The 23,812-nt window shown below is 46.2% G+C and overlaps 1 protein-coding gene across 1 annotated transcript in view; it reads left to right on the plus strand.

Annotated features, from left to right (window-relative positions):
• Positions 1 to 23,812, plus strand: part of LOC147710752 (ATPase family AAA domain-containing protein 3-A) — a 554,267-nt gene that overhangs the window by 266,907 nt on the left and 263,548 nt on the right. The window contains exon 11 of the mRNA XM_086921474.1: positions 23,152 to 23,276. Coding sequence (XP_086777600.1) covers positions 23,152 to 23,276 — 125 coding nt within the window. The remainder of the gene's footprint in view (positions 1 to 23,151; positions 23,277 to 23,812) is intronic.

Raw genomic sequence — 23,812 nt, forward strand, 5'->3', positions numbered from 1 at the left:
TGGTCCGGATGTGTGAAAGTTGTTTTTCTTCAAAGAATTCTTCTCCAGTCACAGATTGTGTGACTCCACCTCTTGCTGGTAATGCGCATGTTGGTCGGCTCCATTGTTGGATTGTTTTCTTTTCACTGTCTGGCCGGATATGTGTTACTGGGCTCTGGATTGACGCTGTTGTGGTGTTCTCTTCGGTTCCTCTTCCTTCAGTCAGTATTGTTTTGCTATCATGGCTTCCCTTTCTTGCATAGTCCAGCTTTGATGGAGGCAACTTCGACCCCCGGAGGCCTCCCCCTCCTTTTCGCTCTGTCATCGCCATGCTTCGCCTGTGTTGGAACAGTCTCCTTTCCGATACTGTCCAGTGTGTCGCGCAAAAAACCTGTGGCCCAATCAACATCAGTTCCGCAACCTCTGTCTCAAGCCCGAGCATGACAAGGCCTCCTGTGACTCCTGATGCTCCTTCTGGTCGAAAAATACTCTTCAAGACCATTGGGCTCGTCATTCTGAAATGTCACTCAGAGATGGAGATGACACCTCAGACCCCTTACGCACTCAGACCCAGACCCAGAGCCGGAGCTGTAAGCAGCCAAGTAGGAGGTCTCACTCTGACTTGGAGATAGAAGACCTCCGGTGAGCTCAACTGGTCGTGAGTAACGTCCCCACTCCCTTACCACCTCGACACTGCTAGCACTCTGAGCAAGCTCCCTCCCCCCAACCCGCCACCCATGAGTCAGCCAGCCGTGCTTGAGGCTCCAGGGCTGCTTTTGCCATAGGATTATGGCTAGCACTGAACTTCCAATTCAGACCCCATGCCAAGCCACAACTCTGTGTCGAAGTAAAATGAAGCACTCTCACTCAGCGCCAATGACCTCTACCTTAGCACCGAAACGCCATTCAAAGCTAAAGCCTTCGACATCAAAAGCCTGTTAGGCAGCAACAACTCATGAGCTAGCACCGAAGCCCTCTGAACCAATACGGATATCTTCCGTCGGCTCTGTGGAACCTGTCCTTCAGAAGCTGCAGGGCAAACTCGATGCCTGGCAGCAGCACATCATGATCCACCCCCACATGGGGCAGATCCTTGCTCAGCCGCCAGTGACCTCCACGCAGACATCTAAGAGACAGCTTAGCTTTGGGGAGGCTCTAGAACCTCCACGCCAATCAAGCAGAGGAAGCGATATAGCAAGGCTGCCGGCCCTCTTTCACAGCCTCAGACACTTGTCCCTTCTCCCCGGCCTCAAACCCCACCCTTCCCACCTTCTGACTTTACTGACCCCCTAATTTACACATCACAGAGGTCACCACACTCTGATTTTAGGGATCAACAGACAGGGGATCCTTATGACATGCCCCACAGGTAGATGCTTAGGATTCCTATGATGTGGATCCACCAAGTGATCCGAACCACCAGAGCGTGCTTACTTGGACCTCTTGATGTTACACAACGATCTTCCTGAGTCCAAAAACGGATTTCATAAAAAAACAGGGCAACATCTTGTGTTGTGTTGTTTAATTCTTGGGAATTTGATCCGACATATAAAACGATTGGGACACCGGGACAGAAGTAAAACCGGATTAAAGAAAATTAAAAACTACTAAAGAAACAGCCCAGAGGAAGTCACGTGTTCATACCAATTGGTGATGAAACACATGTTGGCTAAAGACTGGAGCCTTGAGAACAAATTAACGAATTCAAGAAAAAACTGGAATTGAGGATATGATGTTATTTATCTACTGTATATGAATATGATATTGTATTTTGATATTAGCTTGTGCTGGGGGTCAAAGAAGTCGACAGTACTGATGACTTCGGTCATCTAGTTTGGGAGTGGGTTATCTCCCTACCTCAGAGCACCGCATATAAGCGCTGAACAACCATATCTTTGCGTACAGATCTTAGAGCACCATACACCTTCAACAAATGTCACCCTCTTTAGTGTTTCCCGATCTTTACCCCAACTGTCCCTCACCACCAGGTGACACTACCTCTAATTAGGCCCTTGGATGGGCTGCCTCATTCCATTAAGTAGACATGCACAAGGATGCCATTGAAGAGGACTTTCTACTGGAAACTCTGTCCTCCTCACAACGTTTCATGCAGCACCTCCCAGTGTTAGAAGGCATGCCCAAACTGGCCGCAAACCTCTTCAAGGAGCCGGTTAAAGCCTGTGTAGTCACTCCTGGGGTAGGCCTCCCCTTCAGACCCGCTCTACATCTGGGATCAGCTCCCTCCTGACTCCTTAATGGTGGATACGTATCGCAAACAATTCCCAGGGTACCAACGTCACGCCACCACCTGACAAAGAAAGGAAGCGTATTGACACAGCTGGTAAGCGTGCCGCAGTGCAATCGACTAACCACTGATGCGTCACTAACTCCATCTGCCTCCTTTCCAGATCGCAAAAAACACAGTTGATGGACAGAATGCAGAACAATGTCTTACATTCACCCCAGTACAAAGATCTCCTCACCACCCTAGGTCAGACAATGGCTATATGCAAATCAGCCTTGACCCTGTGCCTCATGGGAACAGTCCAGCCCGAACTACCAAGCCATGTCTTTCCTAGACCGGAATCAAGCATCCAAGGACCGGTTTCTGGCTATCAGCCTTCTTCAGCCTGGATAGCTTGACTCCAGTGATGTGGAGAGCCTGGGACTCACGTCTGAGCATACCCAGCCCACTCGGGGTGAAAATTGCAAAAAACACAGTTGATGGACAGAATGCAGAACAATGTCTTACATTCACCCCAGTACAAAGATCTGGGCCTAAATCCATCGTTTTTTTGCACTCCACACCACCCTAGGTCAGACAATGGCTATATGAAGATCTGACCGGGGCCACTGGGAGGAGAGGGAGGAGCTCCTCCAACATCTCCTAGAGAAGTACTGCAAGAGAGGGCAGGAGCTAGTGTCAGAAGTCAAGATCATTTCAAACACAACCATCAGATGTGCCCTTGTTACTGCTGACACCACCTAGTGCGGCATAAATTACAGCGTGCTCCTACAGAAACGCTTGGCTCTGTATTTACGACTTCAGGTCGGACCCCCAGCATAATCTCCTTAACCTGCCCTTTGATGGGGAGCACCTGTTTGGGCCCCAGGTTGATGAGATGATGGAAAAGATTAAAAAAGGGCACAGAAACCATGAAAGCCATGGGTGCCCTTCAAGCATCTACCTCTCGTAGGCATATTACAGGTCAGCGTACCGAGGTGGCTCCAAGTCCACCTCCCCAGACGCCTCCACTTCCTTCCAGCGTCCGCAGGCTCAGCACCCCCCCAAAAGGGGCTGCTTCAGAGGGGCATACTGTGGAACTGCTCCAAAGACAAAGGAAGTGACTTGCCCCTCCTTCACCCGACCACTCAACACCCTGTTGGGTAACGACTTCAGAGGTTCTTTACCCACCTGGCAATGCATGACTTTAGACCAGTGCGCCATCGAAGGGAAGGAAGAGCTGGTCCTTCAAAGGCGCAGCTGGTCCAGTTCAGCTCGAAGGCAAGCTCCCCTCTGAGTTAAAGGGAGAATAACAGCAAGAGCCCAGTTCTTTTCAGTCACGGAAGAAAACTCTGATGGTGGGTATAATTGGCACCCACACTCAACCCTCACCAACAGTGGCCACGTGTAGAGGCAGAGCACTGCGCCGTGGTGGGGGGGTTGAGCCAGGAGCCTTAACAGCCTGTCAGTCCACCACTGCTTTCGGTCCATGATCAGCACTGACTGAGGATGATAACGCTTCCTCCTCCGGCCTCAAAGATTCCACAAGCCTCAGGTCCCTCCGAAGCCAGCAGGGCACTCAAAAGTGGCTGAGAAAACGACATTGGCGCAAAAAAGTGGACTCATCGTTAGAGTCCCATGACATCAAAGACTCACTCTGTGCAGAAAACACAGTGTACTGCCAGCTCTGAGGATATTTTTGGAGGGGGGGTTATATAGCGCAAGCTTGACCCGAAGGTATCAGAGCACTTTACATGAGCACCAGTTGCGTTACAGACTGACACATTCATTTTTTTGTTAGGCACAGGAAGATTAAGTGATTTGCCCAGAATCACAGGATGTTGAGCATCCCTGCTGAGACTCAAACCCTTCACCCTCGGAAACCTGTGATCCCCTCAGGACTGAACATTTATTAAAACTTTGACTGCAGTTTCATAGTCCCAGCCAAATAGCATTTTTGGTTACTATTTTGTATGGTGGGGTTTGGGCTGTGGGTACTTGCTTTATTGGAGGTGTTTAAAATGTGTTTTCCTGCCAGTAACATAGCAAGGGTGTCCCAGGCCCTTATGCATTCAAGGAAATCTGTTCCCCCATCCCGAGGTTTGAAAGCAAAAAATAAAACAATACGAATTGAGTTGCGTGGTGCCCCTCAGACCCATCACCTGTTGACCAGGTGCTACTACTCCTGCTGCACCATTGAGTTACACCTCTGTTCCCTCCTGATCTCAGCCATCCATGCCTAAGCAGCTGGACTACCCTCATTTCACTCCAGGCCATTAATTGAAACTAAGGCAGCAGCCAGATCGATTAGACCATCCAATGCTGATTTTTAGATCTCGTGGTTCCGAAAGACCTTTTGTGAACTTAGTGGGCTTACAGCCCTCCGACTGCTTACCATTGATTGGAGAGGAAGGTAACCCATCGAATAAGAAGCAAGGAAATGCGGGTGACAACCGCTGCTCCTGGCTTCTGCTGCGGAGTATTGGGGCTGGGGAGAGGGGTGTCGTGAGTCCGGGAACAGCACGTCAGCTACTATAAAAGTGAAAGAGCGGTATGGCACGCTGTTAAAAAGTAAGAAGTCAGTGTTTCTAAAGCTGTGTATGGCCAGCTGCCCATAAGAAAACAAAAGTGCAGCCGCCGTTTTACATAGTAAGCGCGTTGTGCACTCTATTATGGAAGTGAAAACGCGGTATTGCGCGCTGTTAAAAAGTAAGAACTCAACGTTTCTAAAGTTGTTTATGGCGAACCGTGCATAAGAAAACAAATGCGTGGCCGCCATTTTACACATTCAGCGCGGTGTGCAAGCTTCTATGGAGGTGCGCATGGCGCCTTTCAAATGAAAACAACGAACAATAGAAATGTTTCCAGAGGTGTGCCCCGCTGGATAAAGTTTTTAAAAAATCATTGCAGGAGAGTGTGTCCTCCCTGCAACAGCAGGCAGGAGAAAGCCATTCATGAAAATAGGACTTCAGGCTGTAACTAAAGCATGCCGAGTAACAAAACATGTAACGGGGTGTCCTCGCGGGAGGTTTACAGGAAGAGAAAAGGCTGTACTACTACAAGGCCTATCGACCAATGAAAAGCCACCATTTACAAAGGACAGTGACTTTAGCCAATTAAAGAGATGGGTGGAGCTTCGTGCCCATATCCTTAATACAGCATGCCTCGAAAAGACCGTGCAAGCGCTGCCTAGACGAGACCTAAAAAAACCTTGTAATAGGCTTGAGTTACACATGCGGTCGGACTTCCTCCTCCTGGCCCAGAGATTAACTTTCATCATACAAATATAATGCTATTTCTTTTTAGTCACATCTTGCCACATATGCACAATAATCATGGTTGGACTCTTACCATAGGCCCAAAGGAGCTAGGCTCTTTTGTACTTTTTCTCTTACCTATTTAGTTTAAGGGCCGAATTTTCCTACCTGTAAATGAAGACTTATTACCAGGGCAATGGAATTAAGCAGCAGTGGAAGTACAAATTGTTAGAACGATTTTTTGTGGCAAGAAAAGGTAAATTATGCTTCATATACAATAGCAGTATTTATTATTTTAGCACTTAGAATCTGTGCAGTTAAGCTTCATGTTTACGATAAACTTTCTAATTCTCTACGGTTCCGTCATGAGCACAGCCCAACCGGCGCTCATGACGGAACCGCTCCGTCATGAGCATTGAAGGGGTTAAACGTATCGACCGGAGTTAGCATCAACGGTGTTAGTCCCACCGATTGAAAAAGGTATAAACGAAGAGATACACACTCGAGGTGCCGGTGCTGTTTAATCGAAATACGTGCAGCATGCAAGTTAAATGGCTACATTTAAAACAATCTTTCTTAGTCTGTGCTTACCGAGTGTGAAGAGTGAAAAGACGCTGAGCGTCTTCCGGCTGAGATTCAGTCTCTCACGGTGCATCCAGGTGCAGTATTACTAACGCTGGATGGTGGGCGGTTCTTATGCCGTGCGTGAGTTGCAATAGTAAACATAAAAAACTGTTGGTAGAAGGCGTATGACTACGACGAAGTCAATAAAAATTCAAAGTGAAGATTCAAAGTAGAAACTATTCTGTCAAGCGTTATGTCAGGAGGGATATAAATATTAAACACTTGATGAATGTTTGGTGAATCAGTAAAAATATTAAAACTATTAAACATTCAAAAAACCACATTTGATAATGAAACGTCTGGTTAGAAACTATTAAACTAAAGCTAGTCATCATTGTTATAAAGGTGTAAAGATAATCTGAACAGTCCAAATATAGTCTAGGTTTGTTGTTTGAGGTAACATGAAAACTCCATACGATCATTCATGCCGAAAGGCTTCATAGAATTCAAAAGGGTGATCTAATGATTTTCACGTTGTAACAAAAAATTGTGATCTTCTCTTGCCTGTCAATTATTTCCAATACACAATATTTTAATTGGCTGATGTTGTGTCCGGCTTCCAGGAAATGTTGGGCAAACAGTTGATTTCATTTGTTTGGTTCTGATGTTGGATTTGTGCTCATTTAACCGTATTTTTATTTTCCTTTCGGTTTGTCCAATATAAACTTTTCCGCAAAGGCACTTTACCATGTAAATCACATTCGACGTGTCACATGTGGCTGTCACCTTTATTTTGATCTTGTGTCCCTTCATGGGATGAGCGATTTATGCTCCTTTTAATAAAGCTATTTCAATTATTGCAATTCCAGCAAGGAATTGTGCCTTTGAATGAAACCTCCAAAGGTGTTTGACCAGGGTGTTTTAATCTTTCGCCAATGTTTTTACTTCTGCTGTAAGCGAAGATCGGATCATGATCAAAAATGTGGTTGAAATCCTGTTCCAGCCTAAGTATTTGCCAAGGTTTTTTGATTATTCCTTTGTACAATGCACTCATTGTTGAAAATTTGGAGACAACAGTGAATTGGTCCTTGATGCTTTTTTTTTTTTATTCCAAGTAATTCTTCTCTGCTTTTGAGTGAACAACTGTCCCTCGCTTGTTGTAGTACTGGTCAGGATATCCACGTGCTTTAAATCTCTGTGTCATCTTTTCCAGTTATTCAGCCGCTTTCACTGGGTTGGAAACAATCTTTTTTACTCTTAACAGCTGTGTGTGTGGCAAGTGTTGTTTAAGGGGTTGTGGGTGGAAGCTTTGATAGTGAAGGATATTGTTTCTATCTGTGTCCTTTCTGTATAGATCTGTTTCAAAGCCATTTATTGTCTTTGTTATTCTTACATCCAAAAATGTGATGGATTGTTGCTGTGTTTCAAAAGTAAATTGTATGCGATTGTCAATTTGATTAAGTTTGTGCAGTTGTTCTAATAGACTAGTTGCTGGACCTTTCCAAAGGATGAAGATATCCTCTATAAATCGTAGATACAATTTCAAATGAGATGTTTATGGATGTACTGTTATGATGTAGTCTTCTTCGAAACGATGTTGGCGTATGCCGGAGCGGCACTGTTTCCCATGGAAATATCAGTTTTTTGTTAGAACCAATCCTCTTTCCACTTGAAATAACTATGTAGTAGGGTAAATTCCATATGCTTCATGAGCAAGATCTTTAGACATTGTTCATAATCCATGTGTAACAAAGCATGTTCAACTGCTTCTATTCCTGATTGGTGAGGGATAGATGTGTAAAGCGAATTAACATCCACTGTACACAGTAGAATTTCTTCTTCCTCTGTGAAAGTGATTTGGTTAAGCTTGTATAAGAAATCAGTGGTGTCTTTTATGAATGATCTCATGGCCTTGACACATGGTTGTAAGTGACGGTCTAAAAACTTCCCCACTGGTTCATGTAAGCTTCCTTGAGTGATGACTATCGGTCGATACGGTGGAGTGACCGGATTTTTGTGTATTTTCGGTACCATAAATAATGTTGGACTGCTTGGATTGGGTTGTAATAGGTATTTTCTGACCTTCTCATTAATAACCCCTTCATCAACAATTCTTTGGACGATGGTTTGCAAAATTCCCATTTATTGTTCCGTGTGGTTTGAATCCAGTTTCATGTAAGTGTCAGAATCTTGTAGATGTATCATTACTTGCTCATTGTAGATGTATCATTACTTGCTCATTGTAATAGCTGGTATTGAAGATAACTAGCGCAACCCCTTTATCCGCTTTCGTGCACTTGATGTCAGTCCTTGATGATATTGCTTTCACTATACCCAATTCTTTAGCCATGAGGTTGTTGTGTTTGGACTTTCTCTGGCAGTTAAGTTTGGCTATATTGTTCTTAACTAAAGACTCAAACGTGTCTAGACTTTTATGGCCATGTATGTACTTTTCACTTGTAATCCTTTTAGTGGATCATCCTCTTTGACTTTGGTTGTTTCCATAATGTTTTCAAAAAAGTGGCGTAATCTGAGTTTCCTCATAAGTTTGAAGAAACTGATACTGAGTTCTAGGGTGATGGTGCCATTGGTAGGTACATAAGAGGTTCCCTTTTGTAATGTTTTTACTTCAATCTCACTGAATTGGTCATCTGAAATGTTGAGGACTAGGTTGTCTATTGATTCCCTTTCTTGTCTTTGTCCTTCTTCGCAGTTACTGTGCATGTCTGTGGTTGATCCTTGTCTTTGTCGTTGCCTTTTTCTTTTACTCCTCCTGGGTCGTCCTGTTCTTCTCGGCCTCCCCCTAAAAAAAGCTTTCCAACTGTAACTGTGCTTAATCCAGATGTTGATGCTGAACCTGATGAGCTTAATGTTGTAGTGACAGTTGGTGCTCTTTCGATTCTGTCTGTTCTTCTTGACTGACCTGTGGTGTCAATATCTGAAGATTAGGTATCTGTGGTCTGGGTGTAGGGTTTATTTTGCCTCCGCTTGGCGTAGATATTTGCCCACGAGTAGACTTCCCCATCAAATAATCAATGGTGTCCGTACGAAATTTGCGTATTTTACGTTCATTAACTTCTGCAGAATGTTTGGCAATTTGAATGTTGATTTCCTCCAATGTTTTAGTGAGCTCTTCAGCTGTCATGGTTTTTTCGAGTTCAGTCTTGACATTTGAGATTTTTTTAGCTAGTCCTACCAAAATATTTGAAAGGTCCTCAATGATTTGTAAAATTAAATCCGATGAGCACTTACTTAAAATTGCAAACCATCGGTCCTTAAATTTCTGTATGTTCTTACATAAAGAAGGTTTTAGTGGTATCCTTAATCCTCTGGGGATCCTTTAAGCCTTGTGGTACCTGATCATGGTACTATGGTGCAAGCATTCAAAAATACGCCATGCTCTGACGTTGCCATGGGTAACTCAGATTGTATAAATTTGCTGTGTTCTCTTTTTATAGCTATAAACACATCATTGGGGAGGGCCTAAGGGATATTTAAAGACCACGCATAGGTTGTATCCCCTGTATACCAGAATAGGCTGAGAAAAGTGTGTGAAAAGTTAAAATAGGATAGAGAATCTCCAAATACTGTGGCTTCACTCCTCCATGACACCTGGTAAATTTAGTAGATCCAGGGTGCCCGGGGAAGAGACCTCACCTCATCCTGGTCCTGGCTCAGGCGTAGTGAGACCCCGCTCTGTCCGGCGTTGTCTCTGGCAATAGCTGAGACAGGGGGAGGCCTCCCCCTGTATTTGGAGACTCATATCCTTTACTGGAATATCACATAATTAGTGTTTTGAGTTTTGCACCTACACATTTTTGCAGTCGCACTATTGAGAGAACAGAGGCCCTGATGAAAGCCTAGGGTCATATTCCCGCTTAGGCAGAAACATGTCGGCCCCTATGCAGATATTTGTTAAACTGCAGTAGTATAGTTTTGCGCTGTTCTTAGTTTTTAATTAGGAAGAGGTCTTGGTAGAATAAAGTTGGAATGAGATTCTCTATCCTATTTTAACTTTTCACACACTTTTCTTTGTTGCACTGCACCTACCCGTCTGACCAGATCCTTATGATTGTTCCTTGTGTTGGCATGTGTAAACCATGTGTCCACAGACGGTACTACTTGGTCTCAATGATCTAGAGACACTGTACCCAGGACGGAGGACCACATGAGAATATTGGTCATACATGATATTGATGGGAATCCAACACGGGTGTTTATTTTGCTAACACAGGGGCAACCATCTTCTGGATGACGCCTTGAGCAGGTACTCTCATTAATTTGAGACCACAGCTCCTTTCCTGATACATGAATCAGAAGTCAGACCCATAGGTTTTTCAGGTTGAGCCTCTTTTTATAGCTGTCATATTTATTAAAGTTTAAGTAAGATTACTTTACAGTAACAATACATAAGCGAGACTTTTGTAGACTACAAATCCTGTACTGAATTTTCCTCTCAAAATGGATGATTAAGTAAGTCGATCCAGTTAAGTAAAGCGATGGGTCGTGGATCAATCCACTTAGTCAAATGGGGAAACCATGATTTGAATCCAGGATTGCATATATTGCCGAGACTTTAGTGTTACTTCCTTTGCTCTTCTGTTTTACTTTGTGAAGTTATTCAATTATTTGTATTCACTTAGTTATAGTATCTGGAGTACAACTAATACTCATCTCACAACTAATACCAAGCTGACATTGTATAGCCAAGTGTGTAGTCATAAGATGTAAAGGTGTGCTTTTTAGGTCGAAGCCTACCAGACAGCGCAGCTGTCTTGTTAATAAAGACATCTCAAACAATCAGCAAGCTTCCTTGGGAATGCATTGCATCCATTTGCTTAGCATTGTTTTGTGGTTTGTAACTCACATGTTTGAGGCATGTGCACCCGCAACAGGTTCCCCGCAGAAGCTGGAGCAAGATCACCGCCGACCAACTCACCACCTCCCTCAGCCAGAACCCTTCCACCAACACGGACCCCAACAAAGCAGCCCGCAACCTCACACAGTGGCTCACCAACTGCGCCGATGACCTCGCGCCACTGAAGAACCCTCCCAGCAGACCCGGCAGCAAAAAAGCCTCGTGGTTCACCAACGACCTCAAAAACTCCAAGAAAACCTGCCGCACCCTTGAGAAAGCCTGGCGCCACGACCAGACAACAGAGAACATGACAGCCCTCAAGAATGCCACCCGCAAACACCACCAGCTGATCCGCACCACCAAAAGGACAACATTCAAAGACCGTCTGGACAACAACACCCACAACAGCAAGGAACTCTTCAGCATTGTTTAAAAGAGCTCTGCAACCCCAGCGCCTGCAACAACGACATCACACCCTCGCAAGACCTCTGCGACTCACTCGCCTCGTTCTTTCACCGCAAGATCGCCGACATACACAACAGCTTCGGCGCACAGACTACGCACCCAACCACCGAACCAGAGCCCCCCACCGCCACCCTCTGCACCTGGACCCCGGTCAGCACCGAAGACACCACCCGCACGATGAACACCATCCACTCCGGCTCCCCAACCGACCCCTTTCCATACCACATCTTCAACAAAGCCGACTCCATCATCACACCCCAACTCCGGGACACCATTAACAGCTCCTTCGCATCCGCCACCTTCCCGGAGAGCTGGAAACATGCCAAGCTCAGCGCCCTCCTGAAGAAACCCACCACGGACCCCACGGACCTCAAGAACTTCCGCCCCATCTCGCTCCTCCCTTTTCCTGCCAAAGTCATCGAGAAGACCATCAACAAACAACTCTCCGCCTTCCTCGAGACAACCGGATCCCTCGACCCCTCGCAGTCCGGTTTCCGAGCTAACCACAGCACCGAGACCGCCCTCATTGCAGCTACCGACGACATCAGGTCCCTGCTCGACAACGGGGAAACAGCTGCCCTCATCCTCCTGGACCTCTCAGCAGCCTTCGACACAGTATGCCACCGCACCCTGATACAGCGTCTCAGCAACACTGGAATCCAAGGAACGGCCTTGGAGTGGATCATCTCGTTTCTCACCGGAAAAACCCAGAGAGTCTGCCTCCCCATTCCGATCCTCGGCCACCGAAGTCATCTGCGGCGTTCCGCAAGGATCCTCGCTCAGCCCTTCCCTCTTCAACGTCTACAGGAGCCCCCTTGCAGCCATTGCACACCAACACAACCTAAACATCATCTCCGACGACACCCAGCTGATCCTCTCCCTCTCCAACGACCCCGCCACCACCAAAGCCAGCCTCCAGGAAGGACTGAAAGACGTCTCGGAATGGATGAAGCTCAGCCGTCTGAAACTGAACTCAGACAAGACGGAAGTCCTCATCCGGGGACCAACTCCCTCTGCCTGGGACGACTCCTGGTGGCCCCCTGCCCTGGGCACCGCCTCCAGCCAACGGGCCATGCACGCAACCTGGGCTTCATCCTGGACTCCTCCCTCACGATGAGCAAGCAAGTCAACGCCGTCTCGTCATCCTGTTTCAACACCCTGAGTATACTCCGAAAGATCTTCCGGTGGATCCCCACCGAAACCAGGAAGACGTTCACCCAGGCCCTTATCACCAGCCGACTGGACTATGGGAACACCCTCTACGCTGGAACAACAGCCAAACTCCAGAAAAGACTCCAGCGCATACAGAATGCTTCTGCACGACTCATCCTGGACATCCCCCTTCACGGCCATATCTCTGCCCATCTGAGAGACCTGCACTGGCTCCCTGTCAGCAAGAGGATCACGTTCAGACTCCTCACCCACGCACACAAGGCTCTCCACGACATGGGCCCCAAGTACCTCAACAGCCGACTCGCATTCTACACACCCACCTGCCAGCTCCGATCCGCCAGCCTCGCCCTCACCACCGTCCCACGAATTCGCAGAACCACTACAGGAGGAAGATCCTTCTCCTACCTGGCGGCCAAGACATGGAACTCCCTCCCCACCCACCTACGGCTGACCCGGACCATCTCTCCTTCAGGAAACAACTCAACACCTGGCTGTTCGAGCAATAGCGACTCCCCCTCCCCCAGCGCCTTGAGACACTAGCGGGTGAGTAGCGCGCTATACAAATTTGCTGATTGATTGATTGATGTGAGCTGTAGATCACATGCTTTGCATACTCCTGCCTTCTAGTGTTGGGTCCGGATGTTTGCACTTTGTTTTTCTTCAAAACGTCTTTCTGGTTACAAGGTAGCTGATTCCTCCTTTTGGTGATAGTGCGCATGGGCATCAACTCCATTATAGATAGTTTTTTTCCGCCATCAGGTTCGGACGTGTTTTGCTGCGTTCAGGTTCGACACCGTTCCTCTGGTTCCCCTCTTTGCCCAATTCCTTTACCCTCGACTGTATTATTATTCGATCATGTTTCCCATTCTCCCTGTATCGTTTGCAGAAAAATCACTTTCGTTCTGAAACTTCGTGGAAACCCATCGGACCACCTCGCAGTCGATGGAATGGACTCCATTTAAATTCTGCCCTGGGTACCACCCCAAGTACCTGCACACTGACTTGCATGAAGTGTGCAACATGTCCCTCTCCCCAGAGCACGACTAACATGACTGCGACACGTGCAAATCGTTCCGATCCAAGAAAATGCTCCGTGACCGTCGGGCTCGACGTTACGAAATGCAACATCAACACAGCGGCTCCATTCCGGATCTCTTCTCAGAAGATTCTGAACAAGACTTCTACGATGCGCAAGGAGCCGGGGAATAAGAGGAGTTAATTTCCATGTCAGAAGCGATTCTGACATGGATGAAGAGATTCCACAGGGTCAGCGTATCGTGAGTAACGATCCTCCCCTGCCCCAAACACCATCTCTAGCCAAGAAAAAGGCCCTGGTTCCTCTTCTGCCTTCAGCACTGAAACAAACATCAAAGCCTTCCGGCTCAGGATGGAGTCAGCCGCATTCGGGCCCCGAGCTCAAACAATCTCATCGAAACCGAAACACGTTTCGGCGTCAACTCCCTCAGTACCGAGGCCTGCTTCGAATCCGAATACTTCGGCGCCGAAAGCCTCTGTTCCAAAAATATTGGTACCGAAAGATAAAACTGCTCCTACTGCATCAAAGGAGCCTCGTGCCGGCGTCTCGCCTTCTAACACGGACCCGAAAAAGAAGGAACTGGTCATGAATCCCAAAACTGGACATATTCACTCAAAATTGCCTTCAAAACTCGAAACAGAGGACACTTACCACACCCCTCTTAAGAGAAAACATGTTGGCACTAACCCCTCTCCTCCTCTTACACCTCCTTCCCCACCTAACCCAAATTTGTTAATAACACCTACAAATTCACCACGACCACAAACATCTGACAAGCAAGATGACTGCGACGGGATAGATGATAATAGCCCTGATCCATGGTACAATTATAACACAGATCCAGATGTATACCCTACAAAACCCTCTCTGCCTGACGATAATGTATGGTACATACAACTAATAAATAGGGCAGCTTATATCATGGAGTTCAGCTTCATAATGAGTCACTTGAAGAGGAGTTTCTCTTTGAGACATTAAGCTCATCTCAGAGATCCACTCACACACTGCCTATGCTTAAGGGTTGCTAAGAAATGCAACAACATCTTTAAAGATCTTGTTCGCGCATGAATTCTTACACCAAGGCTCGATAAAAAGTATAAATCTGCACCATCAGATCCAGTTTACATCAAGGGTCAGTTACCATTAGATTCCTTAGTGGTTTCTAATGCCCGTAAACTGGCAAATTCACAAACATTGGGGGATGCTCCTCCTCCAGACAAGGAAACTAAACTAATAGATGCTTCAGGCAAGAGAATAGCTGCACAGGCAGCAAATCACTGGCATATTGCCTATACCCAGGCTCTCTTGGCTTGATACGACAGAGCGCACTAATACGAATTGGAACAATTGCTCCAAATTCTACCTGATGAACGTAAGTCTAAGGCACACGACCTACTTCAGGAAGGAAAGCTCATTTCAAACACATATATTAGATGTGCTTTAGATGCAGCTGACACTACAGATCGTGTAATTGCAGTATTCCAGTATTTTGCTAGGAAGACACACCTGGTTTTGAATTTCAGGGTTTAAACCTGAAGTACAGGCTTCTATATTAAACTTACCTTTTGATAAAGAGCATCTCTCTGGTCCTGTTATAGACACTTCCTTAGAGAAGATGAAAAAGGACACAGACGTTGCAAAATCTATGGGAGCCCTACAGTCCCCATCCAATAGGGGTTCTTTTTGTCGCTCCTTCTACAGGGGAGGCTCAAAGAACATATCTACAGATAACACCTCTACATCGTATAAAGGCAACAGTTAGTCATTCTCTTCAAGAGGATACTTTCAAAGCGGATTTAGAGGCAATAATGGCAAGGGAAGAGGAAAAGGTTCCACACCTCGCACCTCCCACTCAATAAACAAACAGTGACTTGCCTCCCCTTACCCCGATCAGTCCACTCCTGTCGGGGGACATCTCTCTTAATTTCTCCCCATCTGGCATACAATAACTTCAAACAGATGGGTTCTAGGAATTATCCAATCTGGTTATTGCCTGGAACTTACCAACAATCCCCCAAACATTCCTCCACTTTCACACAAAGGGCCACCAGAGCATCTACACCCCCCTCAAACAGGAGGTTCACTGTCTTCTGCAAACGGGAGCTATAGTGTCTGTACCGTTACAATATCAAGGATCAGGCGTGTACTCCATATACTTTCTTATACCCAAAAAGGATGGCACTCTCAGGCCTATATTAGACCTCAGGGAGCTAAATTAATATATTCACTTAAAACACTACCATATGGTCACTCTTCAACAAGTGCTTCCACTCCTACAGCAAAGTGACATTCTGTCTACTCTAGACTTAAAGGACGCATACTTCCATATTCCAATATATCCCGCTCATCACAAACATCTCAGGTTTGTTGTGGAAGGACAACACTACCAGTTCAAAGTGCTTCCATTCAGTCACCACTGCTCCCAGAGTATTCACCAAATGCCTGGCAGTAATCGCTGCTCATCTGCAAAGGCAGCATATTCATGTCTTCCCATACTTGGACGACTGGCTCGTCAAAGCCAGCTCTTACCCAAAGTGTCTCCAGCACACTCAAATAACACTACAATTACTGCATGTTCTGGGGTTCACAGTAAATGTGTTGAAGTCCCATCTCCAATTCTCCAACACACAAACGTATTTGGGAGCCACTTTCAATACTCAAAAAGCTCTAGCCTGTCCCAATGCCGCCAGAATCTGCAATATTCAAGCTCTAATCTCAGTTTCAGCCCAACCAGTCACTACCAGCTCGAGTATATATACAGCTACTGGGAATGATGGCATCTTGAATCATGATATTTTCCCAAGACTTCAAATGCGTCCCCTTCAAGAATGCTTAGCACATCAGTGGAATCAGTCTCAGGGTCAATTGTCAGATCTAGTGTTGGTAGACGCCGTACCCATCGCTCTCTGCAGTGGTGGAATGCACAAAACTTATCCAAAGGGTGGCCCTTCATCGACCCAGTTCCATAGACCATGCTAACAGCAGATGCATCGCTAATAATTTGGGGAGCTCATCTCCAAACTCACACAGTTCAAGGCTTGTGGAGTCAAAAGCAACAGCAACTTCATATAAATCATCTAGAGCTGCTAGCAGGATTTCTAGCGCTCAAAGCCTTCCAGACTCACCTTGCAGGCAAAACTGTCCTGGCCCACACCGACAACATGACAGCCATGTATTACATTCAGAAATAGGGAGGGACACACACTCTCCAGGTGTCACGCCTTGCACAAGCCATTTGGAAGTGGGTCATACATCACAAACTTTATCTCCTAGCAGAACACGTCCCGGAGTAAACAATCAAATCACAGACCTTCTCAGCAGGCAGAGACAAAAGATTCATGAGTGGGAACTTCACCCTCAGGTTCTCCTCCCATTCTTTCAAATATGGGGGTTTCCACAGATAGATCTGTTTGCCACACACCAAAACGCAAAAGGCCCAAACTCCGCCTCCACATGTCCACACTCATTGTCCAAAGGCAATGCTCTGTGGATTAACTGAGCAACAACACAGGGTCTAGACTCCTAACCAGCAAAGCTAAGTCAAATAAATGTAAACAGCAACACAAATGCCAGTGCTGGACTCAAATTAACACCTTTTATGTCAAACAATGGTAGGAATAAAACATACCAATACGCTTTTACTTACCTCACTAGTTTATTTTAGTCATTTATAGTCACTAGTTCAAATATTTTCATTCTTTTTCAAAGACAGTATTTTTGTGCATATATACATTATATACAAGTACATACAATTTTCCTAGTTACACAAAAGATTTTACAAATTTACAAAATAACATCACATCCACATAATCCTTTCTCTCTCCAGGCATTCGACTTACATACACACTCATACACTCTAAACCTCTTGAAATGTAGCCCTTTATCAAAAATTACTTCCTCATCTAGAGTCATAAATCATGTTTGTTAAATCATGGAATTAATATAGTGAAGACAAGATCAGTCAGGGTTTAATCCTATCTTATCCTAACATAGTTCTTAAACTGTTAACCAATGACAAAGAGCCAGAAGTGGTCGACGTGTTTCGAATCCCCTATTGTGGGATTCTCCTCAGGACCAAAAAGTTTCTTTTTACTCCTGTAAAATTAGTATCTTGTGTGGGTAGTGGGGTGGTTATTTCGATTATCCTGGTCAACGTTGTGACTGAACCGGAGGTTCCCGATTTTCAACTTTATTCTCATTCTCTCCCTTCGAGTTAACTCGAAGGGAGAGAATGAACCGAGACGCCGTCTCACACGAATTTACATGAGGAATAAGCGACAAGTCTCCCCGCAGATTGATACAGTGGTATTAACATCGAGCCTCGGCGGAGGCCGACATAGTTGAAAACCTTGAACCTCCAGTTCAGTCACAAGGTTGACCAGAATAATCGAAATAACCACTCCACTACCCACACGAGATACTAATTTTACAGGAGTAAAAAGAAACCTTTTGGTCCTGAGGAGAATCCCACAATAGGGGATTCGAAACGCGTTGACCACTTCTGGCTCTTTGTCATTGGTTAACAGTTTAAGAACTATATTAGGATAAGATAGGATTAAACCCTGACTGATCTTGTCTTCACTATATTAATTCCATGATTAGACAAACATGATTTATGACTCTAGATGAGGAAGTAATTTTTTGATAAAGGACTACATTTCAAGAGGTTTAGAGTGTATGAGTGTGTATGTAAGTCGAATGCCTGGAGAGAGAAAGGATTATGTGGATGTGATGTTATTTTGTAAATTTGTAAAAATTTGTGTGTAACTAGGAAAATTGTATGTACTTGTATATAATGTATATATGCACAAAAATACTGTCTTTGAAAAAGAATGAAAATATTTGAACTAGTGACTATAAATGACTAAAATAAACTAGTGACGTAAGTAAAAGCGTATTGGTATGTTTTATTCGTACCATTGTTTGACATAAAAGGTGTTATCCGCATCCGTGCGGCGCGAATTCCCCGCCCATGCTGACTCCGCCTTGCGCGGGCGGAGTCATGACGGAACGGTTCCGTCATCAGCACAGCTCAACCGACGCTGATGACGGAACCGTTCCGTCATCAGCATCGAAGGGGTTAATTTGAGTCCAGCACTGGCATTTGTGTTGTTTACTGTGGATTAACTGTTCAGTGATATTTGCTTACACTTTTCCGCCTCTCCCACTCATTCTGCTAATGGTTCAGAAGATCAGACAAACATACCTCACACTGATTCTAGTAGCTCCCACATGGGCACGTCAACCTTGGTTCACTACCCTGTTGGAGCTCTCAGTTGTTCCTCATCAGAAATTACATCTCACACCCAGTCTCCTCGCACAGAGCCATTGAGAGATGAGGTACCCAGATACCAAGGAACTCAACCTAGCAATCTGGCACCTGAAATCATAGAGTTTGGTTATCTGAACCTTCCACCAGACTGTATGAACATCATTAAAGAGGCCTGAAGACCTACTACAAGGGCATGCTATGCAGCTAAATGGAAGCGGTTTGTTATATATTGTAATAACAACCATATCAACCCCTTAGATGCTTCCATTCAAAATATCATTTGTTACTTACTACACTTTGCAGCAGTCAGGATTAGCTTACACATCCATACACTTACATCTCCCTGCAATAGCTGCATACCTTCAAAATAGACCACATCTGTCTCTTTTCAGAGTACCTGTTATCAAGGCCTTTATGGAAGAACTCAAGAGTTATTCCACCAAGACTACCACCTGCTCCGATGTGGAATCTTAACATTGTCCTTACTAGACTAATGGGTCCACCCTACGAGACTTGCATAAATGTGAGCTGCGATTTCTCGCTTGGAAAGTTGCTTTCCTTATTGCTATTACGCCGCTGAGGAGAGTGGGTGTGCTTCAGGCACTAACCATAGAGGAACCATTTTTCCAACTACACAAAAACAAAGTGGTATTCGCACTAACCCCAAATTCCTACCCAAAGTGGTATCTGCCTTTCACATCAATCAATCTGTAGAGTTGCCTGTGTTCTTACCACAACCGGATTCAGTGGCTGAGCTGGCTCTACACACTTTAGATCAGAGCTTTCCAAACTGTGTGTCCCGACACAGTACTGTGTCTCCTACAAATGGAGGGTGTGTCGCGGGATGACACCGGTATCAAGGGCACTTGGCACATAAATGCTGCTAATTAAGAGGCATTCCTTTGAAAGAGTCTCAGAGTATGGTGCAGCAGCGCAGACTCCGAGACACTCTGCTCTATGGTGGCCGGGCGATTCACAACAAAGCCACATTAACAAGTAAATGGTCTTTTAAAGACCTTCGAAGTACTCGGGTGCTGCTGTGTGTGGGCCCTGTAAGCTGGGGTGAGGTGACAGGCAGACAGAGGGCGACAGGGAGGGAGGGCGACAGAGAGGAAGGGAGGGCAACAGAGAGGGAGAGAGGGCAACAGAGAGGGAGAGAGGGCAACAGAGAGGGAGAGAGGGCGACAGAGGGAGAGAGGGCGACAGAGGGAGAGAGGGCGACAGAGGGAGAGAGGGCGACAGAGAGGGAGGGAGACAGAGGGACAGAAACAGAGGGAGACCTAGAGAGGGAGACAGAGGGGCGGAAACAGAGGGAGACATAGAGAGGGAGACAGACAGAGGGAGGAGGGCGACAGAGGGAGCGAGACAGAGGGAGGAGGGCGACAGAGGGAGCGAGACAGAGGGAGGAGGGCGAGCGAGACAGAGGAAGCGAGACAGAGGGAGGAGGGTGACAGAGGGAGCAAGATAGAGGGAGCGAGACAGAGGGGTGAGCGAGACAGAGGGGTGAGCGAGACAGAGGGGTGAGCGAGACAGAGGGGTGAGCGAGACAGAGGGAGGCCAGACAGAGGGAGGCCAGACAGAGGGATGCCAGACAGAGGGAGGCCAGACAGACAGACAGAGGGAGGCCAGACAGACAGACAGACAGAGGGAGGCCAGACAGACAGACAGACAGAGGGAGGCCAGACAGACAGACAGACAGAGGGAGGCCAGACAGACAGACAGACAGAGGGAGGCCAGACAGACAGAGGGAGGCCAGACAGACAGAGGGAGGTAGACAGACAGCGGGAGGGAAAATTCCCATAGCTGACATCTGTAAAGCTTCATCATGGTCTACACCGCACACATTCACCAAGCACTACAGTGTAGATTTGTTAGCGAGACAAGAAGCTGAAGTAGGCCAGGCAGTTCTTCTAACAGACTTTCGGACAACTGCAACAGCTACAGGTTAGCCACTGCTTTGGCAGAATACTGCTGTATAGTCTATGCAAAGCATGTGATCTACAGCTCACATGCCTCAAAAGGATAATGTTACTTATCCAGTAAGCATCTGTTCTTAGCATGTAGAGCTGTAGATCCACATGCGTCCACCCTCCTCTCCGGGTACCTGTACCTGTTACAGTTTCTTATTGAATTTGGGGCTCTAAGACTTTTTATTTTTGCAATTTAATTGGGCTCTTTGAGGTGTTGAGCCTCTCCTAAACCCCTTCTTTTTCTCAAGTCCATGAAGCCATAAGGAACATTACCATCAATGAATATCTCCTCATTCCCTTTACTCTGCTTGCTCGCCTCGATTGACAAGCCCTGCCGTTTAGGAGAGGTTCAACACTTCATGGACAGCAAACACAACTAAGAGGTAAAACTGGCCCCACAGAGTTTACTCCTCAGGTATCTTCTCTTCATGGACATCCGTGATATGAAGCATGGCTTCAGACGTGCTCTGACAGTCGCTGTTTAATTTCCAGTGTCTATTTCAAAATGATGGGGTGTGCCAGGGCATTGTCCCCTATATTACCCACACTCCAAAATCGGAAGGGGGGGTGGGGTATATACCCACACTGCCACCATCTGTTCTGACGCTCTGGGCTAACGCCCAGCGCTGCCGAGCCTCGGGTTCAGGTTCGAGTCAACATAATGTGATTCAGGGCAAATCACTTAACCTGCGTCCTTGAGTAATGTAAATGGTACTCGTAAAGCACACAATACCTTATGTTCTAGTTCGCGCTAAAAAAAACAGCAAAAAAAGGCTGTCGAAAGAGAGGGGCTGTCTGTTTCTGGAAGCCCCGCCGTCTGTCACTCGGCCGCTCATCCCGGTCGCTCATCCTGTACCCCAGCCTGAAAGACGAGCAGCGCGCCCCAGACAGCGGGCGGAATTAATAACTTTTTTCTCCCTGGGGTTTGCGGGCATCTTCCCATGCTCCCCCCAACGGCGCTGTGCGAGGCTATTACTTTCACGAGGCCTCGTCGGCTGGTGTCAAGCTTTTAAACATTTACGTGCAGTCGATCTTCTAGAAAGCCCTGTGTCGATTCACTTAAATGAGACTGGCGGCGAGGCCCGATCAAGGGATTCCTCTCCATTTTGAAATGAATGATTCAGCTGTGTACCGCCGTCCATTTCCTGCAGCCGCTCCTCAGAACGGCGACCGCCACCGCTAGGCTTGTGACAGTCCGGCTTAGCGTTCATTGGGGTTCCCGGTCATATTTAATGTTTAAGGTCCCTTCCACGGATTTATAGCAAATGAACTGGAAACCCCAAATGGCCTTTCGGCAGTTTCGTTTCGGTTAAAAAATGCTTTGACCAGATGAACAGTAACTCTACTACCATCCTCAGCATTGAATACGGTTACAGCCTGGTCCGAAAACAGGCCTCAGCAGATGTGTTCAGGGTCACAGAACCTTTCACCTAAGGGTCGCCAGATCGAAACTGAACCTGGGTGCGAAGAGAACAAAATGAATCGACATTCAGACAGATAGTTGTCCATTTTAGCAGAGTTGCCAAGTACCAACTAGTCAGGGAGCCTCAACTGCGACAGTTCCTCCTCTGAACATGATGGGCACTGGGTATGGATTTGCCAGGGAAGCTTGCGCTGCTGTAACAGAAGGTCCGACCCGCAGTTCTATACATAGATAGCGTGGCCCGGCGTCCCGGAATTCCCTGGACAGTCCCGGTCTCCGAAGGACTGTCCCGACGATTTCCTTAATTTTAAACACATGTCCCGTTTTTAACAAAGGTGAGTTCATCCTGAAAGGAGAATTGAAAGGTATGCTCTCGTTAAGTAAATAGTTTTTTTCTTCCAGGCAGCGCAGTATGCATGCATGCTGCCGCAGATAGGGAGACAGTGGGGACGGAGGGCAGAGGTGCTCGGGGATAGCTAACTTATTTATGGGTAGCTTGTAAATGTGTAGCATAGAAAGAATCACGGACGCCATGGGTCTTTGCAGTAAGTGCCTTTATCGACGGCAAATATGTGTGTGTATATGTATATGTATATGTATATGTATATATATATATATATATATATATATATATATATATATATATATGTTTTTACAAGTCTACACAAAATCAGGCCAGGCATAAGAGTATGGCTAAAAGGCGTTAGTCCTACTTTTATGTCTGGTCTGTCCCACTTTTTCCTTCTCAAAATCTGGTGACCCTATGCATAGAGTGGTTTTAGGAACACTATAATTCACACACCCGCATGGGAATCGAGTCCTGCATAATAAAATACAAGGTTAATGGATGCTGCTTGTTACCATCGTCCACGTTTATACGTATAGCTACATTTGTCTTGATGAAAACATGTATTTTTTATGTCTTCTCAGAAACTAGCCATGCATTCTGGCATGGATTACGCCATCATGACTGGTGGGGATGTCGCCCCCATGGGGCGGGAGGGTGTGACCGCCATGCACAAGGCCTTCGACTGGGCCAACACCAGTAAGCGAGGGTAAGTAGTTTGCTCTTTTTCTCTACTGTACTTTGACACCTTCATCTAACCTTAAATCACCCTCAGTCTATATAGTGCCCTCATCAACGTGTGCGGAAAACCCCATGCACAACGCCATCATCGAACCGTCCTGTGGATACGGCATTATAGGGAGCCCATGTACTTAACCCAGGAGTTAGCACTATAATCTAGACATGTGCTGATGAAAGTTCACATCTTCGAGTACAGCATCATCACTGAGCCCATGAGCCAGTCCTGCTGTGTAGCCGTCCCTGTTGCACAGTACCTTAATCATATGTGATGCAGACCCTTGGTGCAGAGCATCATTACCAAGCCACTAAGCTGACTTCCATTAATGACACCATTGCAAGCTCTTGCACTCATGCTACTGCACAGCACTGCCACTAAGCCTCTGCTTATGATATCTTAACAACTCATGAACCAGCCTCAGTGCTTGGCACCATCACTGCTCTCTGAGCCCACCAATTGCACAGGAATATTACGGAACCTCTGGGCTGACTCCAGAGCCTAGTGCC

The sequence above is a fragment of the Lissotriton vulgaris genome, chromosome 5 (assembly GCF_964263255.1).
Source record: "Lissotriton vulgaris chromosome 5, aLisVul1.2, whole genome shotgun sequence".
Classification (NCBI taxonomy): domain Eukaryota; kingdom Metazoa; phylum Chordata; class Amphibia; order Caudata; family Salamandridae; genus Lissotriton; species Lissotriton vulgaris.